General features: G+C 74.1%; 2 protein-coding genes across 9 annotated transcripts in view; both read right to left on the bottom strand.

Moving 5' to 3' along the window:
• PLEC (plectin) overlaps positions 1-8,032 on the bottom strand; it is a 53,103-nt gene extending 45,071 nt beyond the window's left edge. For 2 of the 7 annotated variants that reach the window (XM_082754490.1, XM_082754492.1), the window contains exon 1: positions 66-171. In XM_082754490.1, coding sequence (XP_082610616.1) covers positions 66-156 — 91 coding nt within the window. In that variant the 5' untranslated portion in view covers positions 157-171. Of the gene's footprint in view, positions 1-65; positions 172-4,226; positions 4,423-6,034; positions 6,367-6,660; positions 6,738-7,922 lie in introns of those variants that run through there. The other 5 variants (XM_082754499.1, XM_082754498.1, XM_082754495.1 and 2 more) reach the window with 5 other exon arrangements.
• Positions 8,033-11,996: 3,964 nt separating this feature from the next.
• On the bottom strand, positions 11,997-16,765 carry PARP10 (poly(ADP-ribose) polymerase family member 10). 2 transcript variants are annotated; one of them, XM_082755132.1, is made up of 10 exons: positions 16,546-16,765; positions 15,818-16,057; positions 15,426-15,653; positions 14,528-15,282; positions 14,244-14,456; positions 14,014-14,134; positions 12,925-13,935; positions 12,704-12,837; positions 12,448-12,622; positions 11,997-12,360 (listed from the first exon to the last, which is right to left on the bottom strand). In XM_082755132.1, the coding sequence occupies exons 1-10, from the start codon at positions 16,703-16,705 to the stop codon at positions 12,056-12,058; spliced, it is 3,342 nt and encodes a 1,113-aa protein (XP_082611258.1). In that variant the 5' UTR covers positions 16,706-16,765; the 3' UTR covers positions 11,997-12,055. The 2 variants fall into 2 exon arrangements, with proteins under 2 accessions (XP_082611258.1, XP_082611259.1); XM_082755133.1 differs by lacking the exon at positions 15,818-16,057.
• Positions 16,766-16,960: the final 195 nt, after the last annotated feature.

Here is a 16,960-nt window from a genome sequence, read left to right as displayed (position 1 = left end):
GCCCGGCGCGCCCCGACCCCTTACCCCCCCCCCCCACGCGGAACACGCGTGGGGCCCGGCGCTACCTTTGTAGCGCTCCCGCACGTCCTCGTAGGCCTGGATGAAGTCCTGCTCCTCGGGGTTGGGGGGGAGGCTGCCCAGCTCGTACGTGGCCATGGCCGGGCCGGGGGCGGCGGGGGGGGGGGGCGCAGCCGCGTGGCCGCGCCGCGTGGGAGCCGTGGGAGCCGCGGGAGCCCCGCGCGGCCCGGCCCGGCCCGGCCTTAAGGGAAGCGGACACGGGGGGGGGGGGGGCGGGGGGCGGTGGAGCGGCGGCGGGGGGCGGGGCGCGGGGCGGGGGCAGGGGGCGGGAGGGGCGGGGGGCGAGGGGGGGCGAGGGGGGGGGCAGGGGACGGGACGGGGCAGGGTGGGGATGGGGACACGCAGGTGAGAGGGGAGGGACGGGGGGACACGGGGTGGGGCGGGGGGGGGACAAGGGACAGGACGGGGGGACACGGGACTGGGGGGGGACACGGGACGGGATGGGGGGGACACGGGATGAGGGATGGTGTGGGGCTGGGGGGGCAGGTGACAAGGGGCAGGACACGGGGACAGGATGGGGCTGGGGGGGCAGGGGGCAGCACAGGTGAGAGGGATGGGATGGGGGACACGGGAGGGACAGGGGGACAAGGGACAGGACCTGGGGACAGGATGGGGCTGGGGGGACAACACAGGTGACAAGGGACAGGACAGGGGGATGAGGGACAGGATGGGGGGACAGGATGGGGGGACAAGGGGTGGTGTGGGGCAGGGGGTGCAGGTGACCAAGGCTGGGACATGGTAAGGAGGGACAGGATGGGGCTGGGGGGTGACAAGGGACAGGATGGGGCTGGGGGCGGGGGTGACAAGGGATGCACAGGACCCGGGGTGCAGGTGACAAAGGGTGGGACAGAGGACACAGGTGGGAAGGGACAGGGTGGGCACAGCTGGGAAGGGATGGCGGGGGTCTGGGGGTGTGGGTGACAAGGGACAGGACATGGGGACAGGAGGGGGCTGGGGGGACAGGGGACAAGGAACAGGAGGGGGCTGGGGATGCCGGTGACAGGGGGTGACAGGGCCCAAGGGGTGCCCAGCACCGGGCACCCGCGGGGAGCACGGAGCCACCGGCGGGTGCAGGATCGGGCCCTGGCCAGCACCGGGACCCCCCCCATGAGCGGCACCGGCCCTAAAAGTAGAGACCAAGGGGGGGGCACAGGGCCGGGAACAGTGGGGAGGGGGCAGCAATGGGGGCACTGAGAGTGGGGGGGGCTTGGTGCTGCTGGGGGGCACTGGGCACCACTGGGGAGCACTGGGAACTGATGGGGGACACTGGGCACTGATGGGGGGGCTGATGGGGGGCACTGGGAATTAATGGGGGGGCTGATGGGGGGCACTGAGCACTAATGGGGGGGCCCAGGCACTGACAGGTTCCCCACGGAGCACATGGGGGTGCCTCCCCATGGGGGGAGGAGCAGGGCTTGGGGGGGGGGGGGCACCACTGCCCTCGCATGGCGTGCTCATGGCCCTCCCCCGGGCGCTGCTCGTGCCCACCCACCCCACTCGTGCCCACGCACCCCCCCCGGCCCCCGCCAGCCCCACGCACGCCCGGTGCCGGATGGCCCAGCCCGGCCCCCCCGCGGCCGCCCCACCCCGTGACTCAGCACCGCAGCGTCACCGCCGCTGCCACCGCGTCCCCGGCACCCCACAGCACCCCACAGCCCCCCATGGCACCCCACAGCACCCCACAGCACCCCACAGCCCCCCATGGCACCCCATGGCACCCCACGGCACCCCACAGCCCCCCATGGCACCCCACGGCACCTCATGGCACCCCATGGCCCCCCATGGCCCCCCATGGCACCCCACAGCACCCCACAGCACTCCATGGCACCCCACGGCCCCCCCGCACCCAGACCCTGGGGTCCTGCTCTGCCCCCCCCAGCAGGACCCTCAGACCCCCAACGCTGACCCCCACAGCCCCAAAATGGGGGGCACCTGGGGGAAGAGGACACCACGACCCCCCCCCCCCGAGGATTGTTCCCCCCCCCCCCCACACCGGGACCCCATCAGCAGCGGGGACCCCATAGCGGTGGCGGTGCCGGGCTCAGCCCCGAGGCCGTGGGGCCAAGGCCGGGGGGGGTCGGGGGGGGGGGGCAGCGGGGGGGCGGCTGCTAAATCGGGGAGGAGGACGGGCGGCGGAAACAATGCGGGCCCATAGCTGCCAGGGCGCGGGGCCCCCGGCGGGGGGTGCGGGGGGGCACGAACCCCCCCCCGGCCGCGTGTGCGCCCCCCCCAGCCGCAGGGACACGGCGCACACCGGGGGCAGCCCCCCCGGCATAAGGAGGGGGGGGGCTCGGGGCTCGCTTCGCCACGGCCGTGGGGGCGCGGAGCTGCGGTGCCAGCAGTGAGGGCACCGGGACAGCCCCCCCCCGGGGGGGGCACCACGGAGAGAGGTCCCCGGGGTGTCCCCTGCGTGTCCCCCGGGTGTCCCCGGGGTGTCCCCAGCAGCCGCGGGGCCGGGACACGGAGGCGCCGCCTGGGTCTGCGCCCCCCCCCCCCCCCGCAGAGGGTCTCGGTGCCCGGTCCCCCCCCGGCCCCCCCCCCGCAGCCCGGCCCCGGGGGCCCTCTGACGGCGGCCGGGGACACTGCAGGGCCCGGGGACTGCGCCCCGAGGCGAGGCCGGGACGCGGCCGCCAGAGGGGACTCGGTGTCCCCAGGGGATGGGGACAGCACGGCCCGGACACACGCGCCCCCCCCCCGGTGTCCCCAGCGCTGTCCCCATGGTGTCCCAGCACACGCAGCCCCAGAGCAGTGGCAGCCACGTCCTGCCCAGGGACACCACGGACACGGTGTGCACTGCCAGGGGCATGGCACGGCCACCGCGACGCTGTGACATGGCACTGGGGGCACGGCACGGCCACAGGGACAGCACGGCGTGGGGGGCACGGCACAGCAAAGGCAACAGCATGGCACAGGGGGCACGGCATGGCCATGGTGACACTGTGACGTGGCACAGGGGGCACAGCACGGTCACCGTGACACAGCACGGGGGGCACGGCACAACCAGCACAACATGACATGGTCACTGTGACATGGCACAGGGGGCATGGCATGGCCACAACAGTATGGCACAAGGGGCACAGCATGGCCACAGTGACACTGTGACACAGCACAGGGGGCACGGCACAACCAGCACAACGCGGCATGGCCACTGTGACATGGCACAGGGGACACAGCACGGTCACCGTGACAGGCATGGCCACAGCAACAGCACCGGACGGCCACCGTGACACTGCAACACGGCACAGGGGGCATGGGACGGCCACAACACCCTGCCATGGCACAGGGGACATGGCACAGCTTGGCCACCCCGAGACGGTACAGGGGTCCCAGTGCCCGCGGTACGGCACGGCGCAGCACAGCGCGTCCCCAAGCCACGGCATTGCCCCCTGCTCCCCGGCCCAGCACTGCCGGTCACGGCGGCACCACGCCGAATCACCAAACGTCGGGGACTGGAAGGGACCCTGGAAGCTCAGCCGGTCCCATCCCCCTGCAGGAACACCCGGAGCAGGTCACACAGGAACGCGTCCAGGCGGGGTTTGGATGCCTCCAGAGGAGACCCCACAGCCCCCCAGGCAGCCTGTTCCGTGCTCTGTCACCCTCACCGTAAAAAAGTTTCATCTCACATTCAAGCAGAACCTCAAACGTTCCAGTGTGCACCCGCTGCCCCTTCGGTGTCACCGAGAAGAGCCTGGCTCCATCCTCCTGACGCTGCCCCTTTCCGTATTTATAAACATTCATGGGGTCACCCCTCGGTCTCCTCTTCCCCACCCTACAGAGCCCAGCTCCCCCAGCCTCCCCTCTGAGGGGGATGCCCCGCTCCCCAAACCATCCTCGGGGCGCTGCTGGGACCTCCCGCGGCATCGCCCCACGGCACCCACAGCATCACCCCACGGCACCACCACACGCTGCGGCACAGCCCGGCCTCCTGGCCCCAACCACAGGGCCTTGCCCCGTGCAGGGCACAACCACCACGCGCGTGTCCAACGGCGCAGCCTGGCACGGCCACAGCCACCAGCGGGCAGCCGGGTGCATCGGACAGCGCAACCGGACCCCGCCACGACACCACCGGGTCCCCAACGGGGCCGAGCCCTCCCTGGAGCCCCACGAGCGTTACCCCGAGACGGCGCCGCCCGTGCCGCCGGCCCTACCTGCGATCCTGATCACCGCCCGCTCGGCGGGGTCCAGCACCGTCCCGTTGCCCGCGGTCGCCTTGGTGCGTTTGGTGCGCTGGTGCTTGGCCAGGTTCCAGGGCAGGGTGTCCCCGGGGCTCGGGGAGCTGCTGCTGCCGCTCGAGCTCTCCTCCGCCATCTCGGCCGGCTGCCGGCACCCCGCCGGCCTCAGCTCCTGCGGCAGAGGGTTTGGGGTCAGGGCAGGGGGATCTCCAAGCGCCGCCGGCCCCTGGCACCGCCGCTCCCAGCTCCTCGGCTCCTGGGCACGCCCCAACCGCCCCGGCTCGCACCTGCCACCGGCAGCGCCCGCAAAACCCACAGCCGGCCCCGTGCCAAACGGGAGGGAGGCGCAGCCGGGAGGGGGCAGCCCCCAGGTGGGGGCACGGGGAGAGGCTGCTTCAGGTCCCCCCCAACAACCACGGGCAGCGCCGTGGGGTTGCCACATGGGGAAAGGGGCTGGGAACGGGGACCTGGGGGCGCAGGGAGCGCTGCGGGCGAAGCACCAAGCTGTTGGTGAGAGGCACGGGCAGGACGCGGCCACGGCCTCACCGCAGCAAACGCAGCCCCACGCACGATGCCCCCCGAGGCCGGGAGGGGACCGGGGCCGCCACCAGGGCGGAGGCCGCGCCGGGGCTACCGCAGGGAGCAGCTGGGGCCACCGGGAGCTGCTGCCGGGGCTCTGCAGCCTCGTGGCACCTGGGGAGCGCGGCGCAGGTTGCCAGGCGAGGCCGCACGTCAGGGCTGCCGGCAGCGAGGCCGCCTCTGCAGTTCCACCCCCTCAACGCAGCGCCGCGAGAAGCCAGCACCGGTTACGTGATCTCGGGCAATGTTTTTCCACCAGAGCCCGCATCGCCCCGTGCCGGGGCCGGGCAGCGCCAGCAAGGCCAGGAGGAGCGGCCCTGCCACCCGTACGGTGCCCGGCACCGCGGGGATGGTGGCACCCCGGTGGCACCTCGGTGGCATGGGGACGGGGACCCCCTGCCCTCCCCACCGCTCCGTGCTGCTGCCGCTGCACCGTTCCCAGGGGCTGGGGCCAGCTCAGGGCCGGATCCGAAGCACAGCAGCACCGGGAGCATCCCCGGGCCTCAGCACCGTGGGGCTGCCGGGGGCGAAGCTGCTCCCTGCGAGCACAGAGCCCGGCCCCAGCTCCCAGCCCCGGGGGGCACCCGTGCCCGCAGCCCCCCAGCTGCACGGCCGTGCCGCTGCCGGCCCCACGGGAACCCCCTGCTCCTGCCCCCTGCAACAGGGCCCTCGGGGGCCTCTCCCCCCCCACCGCTGCAGAGGGGCCCCCCCGGGACCCCCGTCATGGCTGATTCGCAGCCTCCATCCCCTGCGCCTCCGCCGCAGCCCACGGCCCCTCCTGCGCCCGGCAGCGCGCCCCCAGCCCCGCGGGGGCTGCAGCCCCCCCCCCACGGCACCACCGGGGGACTCGGCACGGGGGAGGGGGGGGGGGCAGCCCGGGACACCCCCGCAGCACAGCCCCTGCCCCACATCCACTCCATCCCATCCCTCAGCCCCCCCACCCCGCACCCCCTGCACCTCCCCCAGCCCAGCCCCCGCAGCCCCTGCGGCACAGCCCCCCCCCCACAGCAGCCCCCCCCTCCCCGCAGCCCCATCCCCACACCCGGTCCCTGCAGCAGCCCCGCGCCCGCTGCTCCCCCCGCCGCCCCCCCATTTACCGCAGCCCCCCCGCAGCCCCCCCCCCAAGCCGGGGGCCGCCCGCACCCACGCGGGACCCACGCGGGGAGCTCCCAGCCCCGCCGGGGGCCCGGCCCGGCCGCACTCACCGTGCGCCGCGGGGACCCCCGGTGCGCGCCCGCCGCGGGGACATCTCCAACCGGGGGGCTCGGGCACCGGCACCGGCACCGGCACCGGCAGCGCTGCGCTGCGCTCCGGCGGGGCCCGGCTCCGGGGGCGGGCGGCGGGCGGGGCCGTGGGGGGGGGGGGCGGGCGGGGCCGCCCGTATCTCGCACCCGCACCCGCACCCGCGGGGCCGCGCACAGCGGGCGGCGAGCGGCGACCGGGGGGGTAAGGAGGGGTGAGGGGTTAGCGCGACCCCCGGCCCCGGAGCGCACGGCACGGAAGGGGTTAACCACGACCCCCCCCACACCCCGTTCCCTTTAACCCCTTCCGTGCCGCCCCGCAGAGCTGTCCCGGGGCTCCCGGGGCTCGTCCCTGACCCCAGCCCACGGCCACGACCCGGCCGGGATGGGGGCACCGGGTGCCAGGGACAAGATCCCCGGGTGCCAAGGACGGGGGCACCGTGGCGCAGGGGATGGGGGCATCGCGGCCGTGCCACCCACAGCCCCGAGAGCTGGGGGTGCAGAGCCCGGGACCCCACCACCCGCAGCAGCCCCGGGCACCGTCCCCGCACCCGCCGACCCGCACCCCGCTGCCTCCCGCACCCCATTACCGGGAGCCGCCGCGGCGGGGCTGAGCAGCGCGCCCTGCCACCCGTGCCACCGGTGCCACCATCCCCGCGCTGGTGGCTTCAGCCTTCACATGACCCAGTTCCTCTCCTGCCTGGCGCAGCCTCTGTTGGCTCCGGGCCTGTTTGCGCCGCGGTGGCACCGGAGCTGCGCGCCCCGGCACACCCGGCCTCCGCAGGAAGGCCCCAGCGGCACCGTGGCACCGCCGGGGGGACCACAGGCGGTGGGGGCGCAGCGTGGTGGGGGTGTGGGCCCCGTCCCTGCACCAGCCCCGGGCTCCGTGCCCAGCCACAGCCGCAGGGCACGGCGAGGTGCCACGGCTGCGCGGCCTTGCAGGAGGCCGCAGCGGGAGCACGGGCAGGCGGTGCCGCCACGTCCCGGCACCGTGTGAGCCGGGTGGCGGCAGGGGGGCAACACCAGGAGCCCCGGCACAGGCCCCGGCATGCTGCAGAGGGAGAGGAGCCCGGTTTCTGCTCCGCTGCCTCCCCTCCGCCCGCGGCCCCGCGGCAGGGATGGAGCTCGGCACCGCTACGGGAGGCAGCGGGCAGGGGCGAGGCGCTGGCAGCCGGCGAGGCCCCGGTGCTGGCACCGCGCCGGGACCGGGGTGGCGCCGGGTGCGGGCGGTGCTGCAGGCACCCAGAGCGGGGCCGCGGGGCACAGGAGCCTGCAGCGCACCGGAGCTCCGCGGGCACCAGCAGCCACAGGCAGAGAGCGTCCACGCAGACACTGCCGGCACATCCGTCTGCGCCAGGCACGCCCACGTGCACGCAGTGACTGGGTACACCTGTGCACACGCATGCACACCCACATGTGCACGCACATCCATGCACATGCATGCATGCGTGCACACACGTATGCAAACACATACCCGTGTATGCACACGCATGCACACACACGTGCACATGCACAAACGCACACACTGGGCCTCGCTGGATGCAGCACGCAGGCTCACGCAGATGCAGGCGTGCACACACACACACACACACACACACACACACACACCAGGTGTGCAAGGCACACCCATGTGCTTGTGCACACACAGCCCCCCCCAGCAGATGCCTCTCCCCAGCTCCCAGGCACCTCCCCTGCCCCTCCCAGCCCTTCCCAGTGCCCCCAGTACCCCCCAGCCCCATCCACCTGCCCAGTGGTGGCACAGCCCCCACCCAGCCCCACGGTGCTGCCAGCACCAGCAGGGTTAGGGGACCCCAGGGCCACCCCCGTGCCCGCCCCCCCCCCGGCTCCCTACCGCTGTGTGCCCCCGGCGGCTGCTGCCCGTCCTCGTCCCCGTCCTCGTCCTGGTCCCCGCCGGCCGCTGTCCCCCAGCAGGCGCCGGGCGCTGCTTCGGGCCCCTCCCGCGGCCCCGCTGCAAGGCAAAGCTCTTGGCTCGTGCGTCCCCGCTGCCGACAGCGACACTGCCCCACGGCACCGCGCGGCACGGCACGGCACCCACCCATCCCGCTGCCCGCCCATGGCCTCCCCCTGCGCCGGGCAGGGCACGGGTGCCCCGGCCACGATTCCGTGCGGCACCCGGCGGGGGAGAAGGGGGCGATTCCCTCGCTGAGAGCGCGGACAAAGGGCCCCATTCAGCGCCGCGCTCAGCCCCGCGGGCCCCTCGGGACAAAGGTCCCGCACGCTTGGCACCGGCAGCGCCAGGCTGCCCCCGCTCAAGGCCCGCGGCTGGCGGGGCCCCATGGGGCACGGCGGGGCTGGAAGGGGGCCCCCAGCCCCGCACGGGACGGGGTGCGGAGCCCCCACCCCAGCTGCATTTTGGCACCCCGGGGCCGGGCTCCTACCTGCGAGGCTGCCGGCGGCGTCGCGCTTTCCGACCGCTTCCCTGCAGGAGCAAAGCGGGAGCGAGCGGCTCGGTGCTGGCACGTGAGGAGTGCCCCAAACCGCTCCCCGCCCCGGATCCCGGCACCCGCCCTGCCCGGCCGGAGCTGGGCGCTGGCAGCGCTTCCACGTGCGGATGCGACGCCTGCCCTGGGCCGTGCCCAGGAGGAGCCGGTGCCAGGGACCGGTGCTGGCGGCGCGGGCACGCTCCCGTTCACGCTGCCGGTTGTGCCCGCGGTGCCGTGCCCGAGCACACGGCCCCGCCGCCCGTCCCTGGCACGTGCTGTGGGCACGGCCCCGTGGGTTCACCCCGGCACACCCCAGAGGAGCCCCCGCATGGGAGCCACCCTCCCCCTGCCCACACCGCGGGGTCCCATGGGGTGCAGCGGGTCCGGCAGCCCCCCGGTGCCGCTCACCCTGCAGGAACAGGGGGGGCCAAAAGCCGGGGGCTCCTACGGGAAGGGGCCGCCGCAGGATCGGCGTGATGGGAATTGGGCTCGCCCTGGCGCCACCGTGCCCCTCGCCCCCGCTGCTGCTCCCCGGCTGGAATCCGGCCCCAGGGAGCGGGGAGGAAAAGTCCCACGGCCCCGCGCTGCCAGGGGGCGGCTGGGGGCGGCCCCGCGGGGCCATCGTGCCCGTGCCGCCTCCCGCCACGTGTCACCGCGTCCCCACGCGTCCTACCCGGGGGGCGCGGGCACCGCAGCACGAAGAGCGCCCAGAGGCAGAGGGGGCCGAGCGCCGAGGCCAGCACCCAGAGCACCCGCAGCCACGCGGGGTCCCCCGGCGTCCCCGGGTTCGGAGGGGCCATGCGGGAGCCCCGGGAACTCGCGGCCCCGTCCGGCTGCTGCAGGAGGGATCCAGATGTGCGGCCTCTCCCCGCTGACTCACTGCGGCCGGCGGGGACGCCTCCGGCTCTGCCACGGAGCCTTAACCCTCGCGGGGGCCGTGGCGGGGATCCCCCGGCTGCAGGGACCCCCCCGGCCTCTGCGCCCCCCCAACTCCAAACGCCCCCCGGAATGGGGACCCCGCTTGCAGCACGGCTGCGTGGGGCCGGATCCTGGCACCAGGAGGGTGCGGTGCAGCCACCCCCCGGTTGTGCTGCCTGCCCCACGCCGTGCTCCCCCTGTGTACCCCCCCCCAACGTCCCCCAGGCCCCCAGTCCCCCTGTGTGTCCCTGTGTCCCTACATTGCCCGTGTCCCCTACACCCCCTCCCACCCCCACCCCTGCACCCGCTGTCTGCAGGCAGCTCCAATGCTCAGCCCATCGCCTGCATCCTTCATGGTCCTGGCCCCCCCGTGTTGCTCACGTCCCAAAATCTCTCACATCTTCCAAGGAGCCCCCCACACCCGTCCCCTGCACCCCCTTTATCCCCTGCACCCCCCGTGTCCCCTGCATCCCCCATGTCCCCTGCACCCCCTACACCCCCTGCACCCCCATGCCCCCACCCCTGGCACTGCTGCGGGGTGCCCCCGACACAAACACATCCCCAGGCAGTGGCTCCATGCCCACAGCCTGGCTGCTGCCAGCTCCAGCAGCGCCCATGGCCCCAGCCAGGACCTCCTGGTGCCGGGCTCTGGGGACTGGTGGCCCTCCAGTGCCACCCCCCGGGCACGCAGACCCTGCCCCATGGCCACAGGGACCCCCAGCCCCCAAGGGTCCCCACAGCAGGCCAGCAGACACCGGTGCTGCCCAGTGCCCCGGGGCTGTGCCCGCTGCTGGCACTGTGCTGATGGGCTGGGGGAGAGCAGCAGAGACCCCCGGAGACCCCCGGGGTGCCCACGGGGTGCAGCGAGGCTCTGCCGGGGAGAGGGGCAAGCACAGGCAGCTGCAGCACAGGCAGGGTGCTCAGGGTGCTGAGGGTGCAGGCAGGGTGATTACGGTGCAGGCAGGACACAGGCAGGGTGCTCAGGACACAGGCAGGACACAGGCAAGGCGCAGGCAGGGTGCAGGCAGGACACAGGCAGGGTGCTGAGGGTGCTCAGGACACAGGCAGGGTGCTCAGGGTGCAGGCAGGGCGCAGGCAGAGTGCTCTGGACACAGGCAGGGTGCAGGCAGGGTGCTGAGGGTGCAGGCAGGGCGCAGGCAGGGTCCTGGGGGTGTGGGCAGGGTGCTCAGGACACAGGCAGGGCGCTCAGGGTGCTCAGGGTGCAGGCAGGGTGCTGAGGGTGCAGGCAGGATGCAGGCAGGACACAGGCAGGACATAGGCAGGGTGCTGGGGGTGTGGGCAGGGTGCTCAGGACACAGGCAGGGCGCTCAGGGTGCTCAGGGTGCAGGCAGGGCGCAGGCAGGATGCAGGCAGGGTGCTCAGGGTGCAGGCAGGGTGCTCAGGGTGCAGGCAGGATACAGGCAGGGTGCTGAGGGTGCAGGCAGGGTGCAGGCAGGACGCAGGCAGGACGCAGACAGGGTGCTCAGGGTGCAGGCAGGGCGCAGGCAGAGTGCTCTGGACACAGGCAGGGTGCAGGCAGGGTGCAGGCAGGGCGCAGGCAGGGCGCAGGCAGGGCGCAGGCAGGGTGCTCAGGATGCAGGCAGGGCGCAGGCAGGACACAGACAGGACACAGGCAGGGCACAGGCAGGGCACAGGCAGGCTGCAGGCAGGCTGCAGGCAGGGTATTCAGGGTGCAGGCAGGGTGCAGGCAGGGCGCAGGCAGGACACAGGCAGGGCACAGGCAGGATGCAGGCAGGCTGCAGGCAGGGTATTCAGGGTGCAGGCAGGCTGCAGGCAGGGTATTCAGGGCGCAGGCAGGATGCAGGCAGGCTGCAGGCAGGGTATTCAGGGTGCAGGCAGGCTGCAGGCAGGGTTCCCCCCCCCCGCGCTGCCCGCCCAGCCCCCGGGGCGCTGCCGCCGCCGCCACAGCTCCGGATCCGCCCGCGGCCCCCACGGGCCCCACGCGCGGGGGGAGCGAGGCCGGGGCCAGCCCAGCCCGGATGCCCCGGGGCTGCGGGTGCCAAGCTCCGGAAAGCGCTGCCCAAAACCCCCGGGGTTGCGAAACGCCGAGCGGCACCGCCCGGACACGGCCCCCCCGGGGGCCCCAGTGCCCGGCACCCCCCCCCACCCCGGCCCCGTGGCCGTCCCCTCGCGGCTGCTGCCACCGTGCGGCCACGCGTGACACCGGCACCACGGGTGGCACCAGCACCACGGGTGGCACCAGCGCCCTGGGCTTCCCCTCTCCATCCCCACGGGCTCAGGACCCCCCCGATCCTCCCCAACGGAGCCCACCCTGTGGGGCCACCTCCCACCCCCCCCACCAACCCACAGACGCAGACGGATGAGTGGGGGACCCCCTGGCCACCCCCCGCCCCAGCAGGGCCCCCCCAGGATCCTGCCAGCCCCGAGGGGCCGGGTGAGCCCCCCACCCCCCTCAGCCCCCCAACTCTCCTCCAGCGCACAAGGAGCCACCCAGCCTTTATTCCAAATCCTGTACACGTTGCACCCGCATCCCCTGCACCCTGCACCCATCTCTGCCCCCCTGAGGCCACACCGGGGCCGTCCCCACATCCCCAAACCCCCCCCCCCCCCCCGGGACCCCAACCCCGGGGGGTCGCCGGGCTCAATGCAGCAGCTTGGAGCGGCGGCAGGTGAGGAGGTACTGGGGGTAGGCCTGCGTGTCGTTGAAGATGACGAAGATGCTGGGCTCGGACAGGTTGTCCACCACGCTGTCGTAGCGCCGCGGGGCCCCCGCCGCCTCCCGCAGCGGAGGTGCCCGCATGTCCCGGCTGCCCAGCGTGTAGTCCCCCGTCAGTGCCTTGGCCACGAAGATGTACTTGTTGCCGTCCGTGCCGCAGGGCGAGTACTGCTCCTGCGCCGACACGGCCGCCTTGGCCGCGAAGTAGACGCCGAGCCCGTAGAGAGCAGCTGGGGCAGAGGGGGTCAGCCGGCACCACGGGGGGCACGGGGCCGGCACCCCACACCGGTGGTACTCCCCCCCCAGCCCGCGCTCACCGTTCTTGCCGCAGAAGCTGCGGTTGAAGCCGTGCAGGCAGATCTCGCGGCTGGACTGCTCCGTGGTGCCGTGGAACAGGACGCGCTCCACGGCCCGGCTGCGGCACGCCTTCTCCATGCTGGCCTTCTTCAGCTGGTACTGCTTGTAGAGCAGCGGGTGGATCAGCTTCTCCACCTGCCAGCAGCGCGCAGCGGTCAGGCCCCATGGCTCCAGCCCCCCCGGGACCCCCCCACCAGGACCCCGGCCCCGTGCCACCTTCACGATCTGGATCTTGTTGTAGAGCTCCTCCAGGGTGGCGTAGAAGAGCTGCACGGTGTCCCTGAACTCCTCCGAGTCCTCGGCCAGCGGCATCAGCCTCACCTCCTCATCCAGCCCCGACGCCTCCGGCCCTGCAGAAGAGATCGGGAGGGGACACCGGTGAGGGGGGGGGTGCAGCCCGTGGCGGTGCGGGACCCCCGGCCCCCCGCGGTACGCACCGAGCAGGTGCCAGGCGCTCTCGCTGGGGGGCTCGCTGCGCGAGATGGGCAGGGCGGAGGCGGTGCTGATGTCGTACTCCTCCATCTGCTCCAGGTCGACGATGACGGGCCGCCCGTCCAGCAGCACGTCCAGCTGCCTCTGGCCGCGCTGCCACGCCGCCTCCAGCAGCGCGGCGGTGGCGGGCTCGTAGGGCACGGCCGTGCCCGTGGGGTCCCAGCGCACCCAGCGCGCCGCCGCCGTGGCCGCCCCGGGGGGACCGCGCTCCGCCGGCCTCAGCCGCTGCAGCAGGACGGCGAGGTCGCGGGCGGCGGCGGCGGTGTACCCGGCGAAGCCGTGCAGGGTGGCCGTGGAGCCGTGCAGGGAGAGGCGCACGGCGTGCCGGCGCTGCAGCAGGGCCAGGCAGCGGCGGCAGCCGTCCGGCAGCGCCCGCAGCCCCGCGCTCTCCACCTGCTCCGTGCGCAGCCGAGTCTCCAGAGCCTGCTCCAGCTGCCGGGGCAGCGCGCTCACGTCCCGCTCGAAGGAGGCGTACAGCGTCACCCGGGCCGTGTCGGCTGCCGGCAGCGCTTCCTCCAGCGAGGCCTCCAGCGCGGCCAGGAGGCCAGCATCCTCCTCGTCCGAGGCGGGGTGGGGGCCAGCCCGCTGCTCCTCCCGGTAGGAGTGCAGGGACAGCGCGGTGGCGCGCTTCAGCTCCTCGTCCTCGTGCTGCGTGCTGTCCATGGATCGCTGGATGGCCAGCAGCATCTGTGCCTCCTCGTCCTCCTCCCCGCCCTCCAGCTCGTCCAGGCGTCTGAGAGCTACGTCCCTGGTGCCGTAGCTCTCAGACGCCTCCCAGGGCTCCTGATCTGCACCAAGGGGCTCGAGCACACCGTCGGGGTCCCACTCTTTGCCGAAGCTGCCCTCGAGCTGCTCCAGAGCTGCCTCGTGCAGGGCGGGCAGGGGGGAGCCTCTGCCCTCCTCATCCTCACGGGTGCCGTCGGTGCGCAGTGCCGTCAGCAGCGCCTTGATCTCCTCTGCAAGGAGAAGCCGGCGTCAGCCAGACCTGACCCGGGGGTCGCCGCGCCCCCAGCACCCCCCTGCACCCCACTCACCGATGTCAGGGGGCAGGCTGTCTCCTGCAGCACCATCGGGCAGCTCCGGGTGCTTGGAGCCGAGCGTGGTGGGCTGCGGCTGCTGGCGGCAGCTCGGGGGGAGCAGCTCCGCCAGCTCCAGCTGTGGGGACGGACGGGAGGCGCTGCACACACGGGCAGCACAGAGCCGGTGCCGCTGGCACCCTCCTCCCGGCCTCCCTGGGCAGCAGCAGAGCCAGCGCCGGCCGTACCTGGGGGTCCGGGGGGCTCCACTGGACGTTGTCCAGCTCGAGGACGCACTGGAAGCGGCTCTCCAGCTGGCGCAGGATGCTCTGCCCGCCCTCGTCCAGCAGGAAGCGGGCAACGCCGGGGTAGCTCAGCGTCACCGTCTGCGAGCTGACGGTGCCCAGGAGGCTCTGCAGGAATTCGGCGGCCGCCTGGCACCGCCCGGCCTCCCCGCTCACCTGCGGCACAGCACCGCGGGGTCAGCACCCTCCTCCCGGCCCCCCCGGCCCCCCGCCGGCCCCGCGCTCACCCTGAAGCCGGAGACGTCGTCGCCTTCCATCGGCAGCATGGAGACCTCGGGGATGCTGGCCAGCAGGTCCTGGTAGTGCCGCTGCAGGTAGCGCAGCGCGCCCCGCTCCATCGCCACCAGCGTCTCGTCGGGCGCCGCGTCCCGCAGGAAATCGCGCAGCTGCCGCCGGTTCTCCTGCTCCGTGCCGCGCAGCGCCAGGACCTGCAGCCGCCCGCTGCCGGGGGCCAGCTGCATCTCGCAGCACCGCAGCCGCTCCCGCAGCTGGTGCCAGCGCGGCGAGCACAGCGCCAGCGCCTCGCGCGCCGACAGCTCCACGGTGAAGGGGCTGAGGGCGTCCTGCAGCAGGCGGGCGGCGGTGCGGGCGGCCGCGGGGCTCTGCGCCGTCACCACCACCTCGTCCTCTGCCACGGCGTAGGTGGCTGGCGTGGCACCGTCGGCCAGGAGCTGCCCCAGGTGTGCGCGGACGTCCTCGCGGCGCAGGAAGAGCAGCGTCGGGGCCGGCAGCGCCAGGCGCTCCTGCGCCATCGCCTCCGTCACCGTCTGCAGCCGTGGCGCGGGCTCTGCTGCTGACGGTGCCGGGCTCGGCTCCCGCGGCAGCTCCGCCGGCTCCGTGCTGCTCTCCTGGTGGCCGGGAGCAGCCGGCTCAGCATCCCCAGGGTCCGGCTCCTCCGCCGGCTCCAGGAACTCGTAGTAGGGCGAGACGGCCAGCTCGCTGTCCTGCAGCTGGTGCGGCTGCTGCAGCACCCGCGCCGCCACTGCCGGGAGAGAGACGTGGTGCAGCCAGGGCCGTGCACACCCCCGCTGCGGGGACAGGGCCGGGACCCCCAGGATGAGCTGCGGGAGGGGGCAAAGCAAAAAGCGGGGCCCCCCCAAGCCATGCCAGCACACGGCCGCTCACCTGCATGCTCCTGGAAGGAGACGATGGCCGCTCGGCCCCCCGGCAGCACCCGCACGGCGCGCACGCGGCCGCCCCCGCTGCGGCGGTTCTCGAAGTAGAGCTCCAGCAGGTCCCGGTGCAGCCCCGGCGCCCGCACCCACACGCTGTCGGTCTGCGGCAGCCTCTGCACGGCCACCGTGGCCCCCTCCAGCTTGCGGCACCGCACCCGCTCCTCCACCGCCGCCAGCGCTGCCGGGGAGGCGGCGGTGACGCCGGGGCCAAGGGGGCACCCGGCACCTCTCCGCCCAGCCCTCCCAGCGCCCACCAGTGCTCCCAGTCACCCACCGCTGGGAGCAGGGGCTGCGGCACACCCCGGCACCCCCAGCACCGCGGTGCCGTCCCGGTGCCCTCACCGGCGTCGTCGAGCGGCTCGTGCAGCCGCAGCAGCACCCAGTCCCCGGCACGGCACAGGCTGTAGGCACCGGGGGGCCGCTCCAGCACGTGCTCCACATAGAGCTCCAGTATCTCGGGGGGGGTCTGGGGGCTGACGCCCCCCAGCAGGAGCCCCGCCAGGTCCCAGGGGGGGGCCGGGCGCACCCGCAGCTCCGCACCCTGCAGCCGGTGGGGGGCTCGGGCCAGGACGCTCTGGGCGTCTGGGGAGGGAGAGACACACTGGGGGCTGGGGGCTGGGGGCAGCGCCCGCACCCCACACCCTGCACAGCCCCGACTGCGGGCTGCTGGTGCGGCTCACCAGTGCTCCCAGTTTGGAACAGGGCCCTCAGTGCCCAGCCCAGCGCTCCCAGTTTGGACCAGCCCCCCACCCCGCTCTGCCCCCAGTGCTCCCAGTTTGCACCAGGACCCCTTGACACCCCAACCCAGCGCTCCCAGTTTGGACCAGGACTTCCTCGTGTCTCAGACCAATGCTCCCAGTTTGAACCAGGACCCCTAGTGCCCAGCCCAGTGCTCCCAGTTTGCACCTGGGCCCCTTCACACCCCAACCCAGTGCTCCCAGTTTGGACCAGGACTTCCTCGTGTCTCAGACCAGTGCTCCCAGTTTGCACCGGGGCCCCTTCACACCCCACCCCAGCGCTCCCAGTTTGCACCAGCGCCCCCAGCAGCAGCCCGGCCGCTCCCCTCTCACCTTGGGGGCTCTCGAAGCTGAGGATGAAGAGCGGCCCCAGGCGCTGGCAGCTCCGCACGGGGCCCCCCCCCGAGCGCCGCCGGCTCTCGAAGTAGAGGACGAGGAGATCCTCGTCGGCGTCGGGGGGGGCGCCCCCCACCTCCAGCACCCCCTCGGCCATCCCGCACGACCCCCTCTGGGGGGGGGCGCTCAGATTGGGGACCCCAACACCCCCACCCCGTGCGCCCCCCGACCCACGGCAGCACAGCCCCGAGGGACCCCAACCCAGGGACCCCCCCGCAGCCCCCTGGCACCCCCTGGGACCCCCCGGGACCTCCCGGAACCCCCTGAGCCCCCCTGTGCCCCCCACGCCCCCCCCCGCCGCCCGTCCCCCCCGCACCGCTCCGGGCGCGGAACCGAAACCGAAACCGGACGG

Source organism: Aythya marila, assembly GCF_965140915.1.
Source record: "Aythya marila genome assembly, chromosome: 2".
Lineage (NCBI taxonomy): Eukaryota > Metazoa > Chordata > Aves > Anseriformes > Anatidae > Aythya > Aythya marila.
The sequence above is the reverse complement of the archived record's forward strand: the minus strand, read 5'-3'. Positions and strand labels throughout refer to the sequence as shown.

Excerpts from the sequence above, each read along its gene's own strand:
- PARP10 (XM_082755132.1), bottom strand. The coding sequence starts at position 16,705 with ATGGCCGAGGGGGTGCTGGAGGTGGGGGGCGCCCCCCCCGACGCCGAC. Across the intron at positions 14,457-14,527 it reads ACGACGTCTCCGGCTTCAGG|GTGAGCGGGGAGGCCGGGCG; the intron begins GTGAGCGCGGGG and ends GCTGTGCCGCAG. Across the intron at positions 13,936-14,013 it reads CAGCCTGCCCCCTGACATCG|AGGAGATCAAGGCGCTGCTG; the intron begins GTGAGTGGGGTG and ends TTCTCCTTGCAG.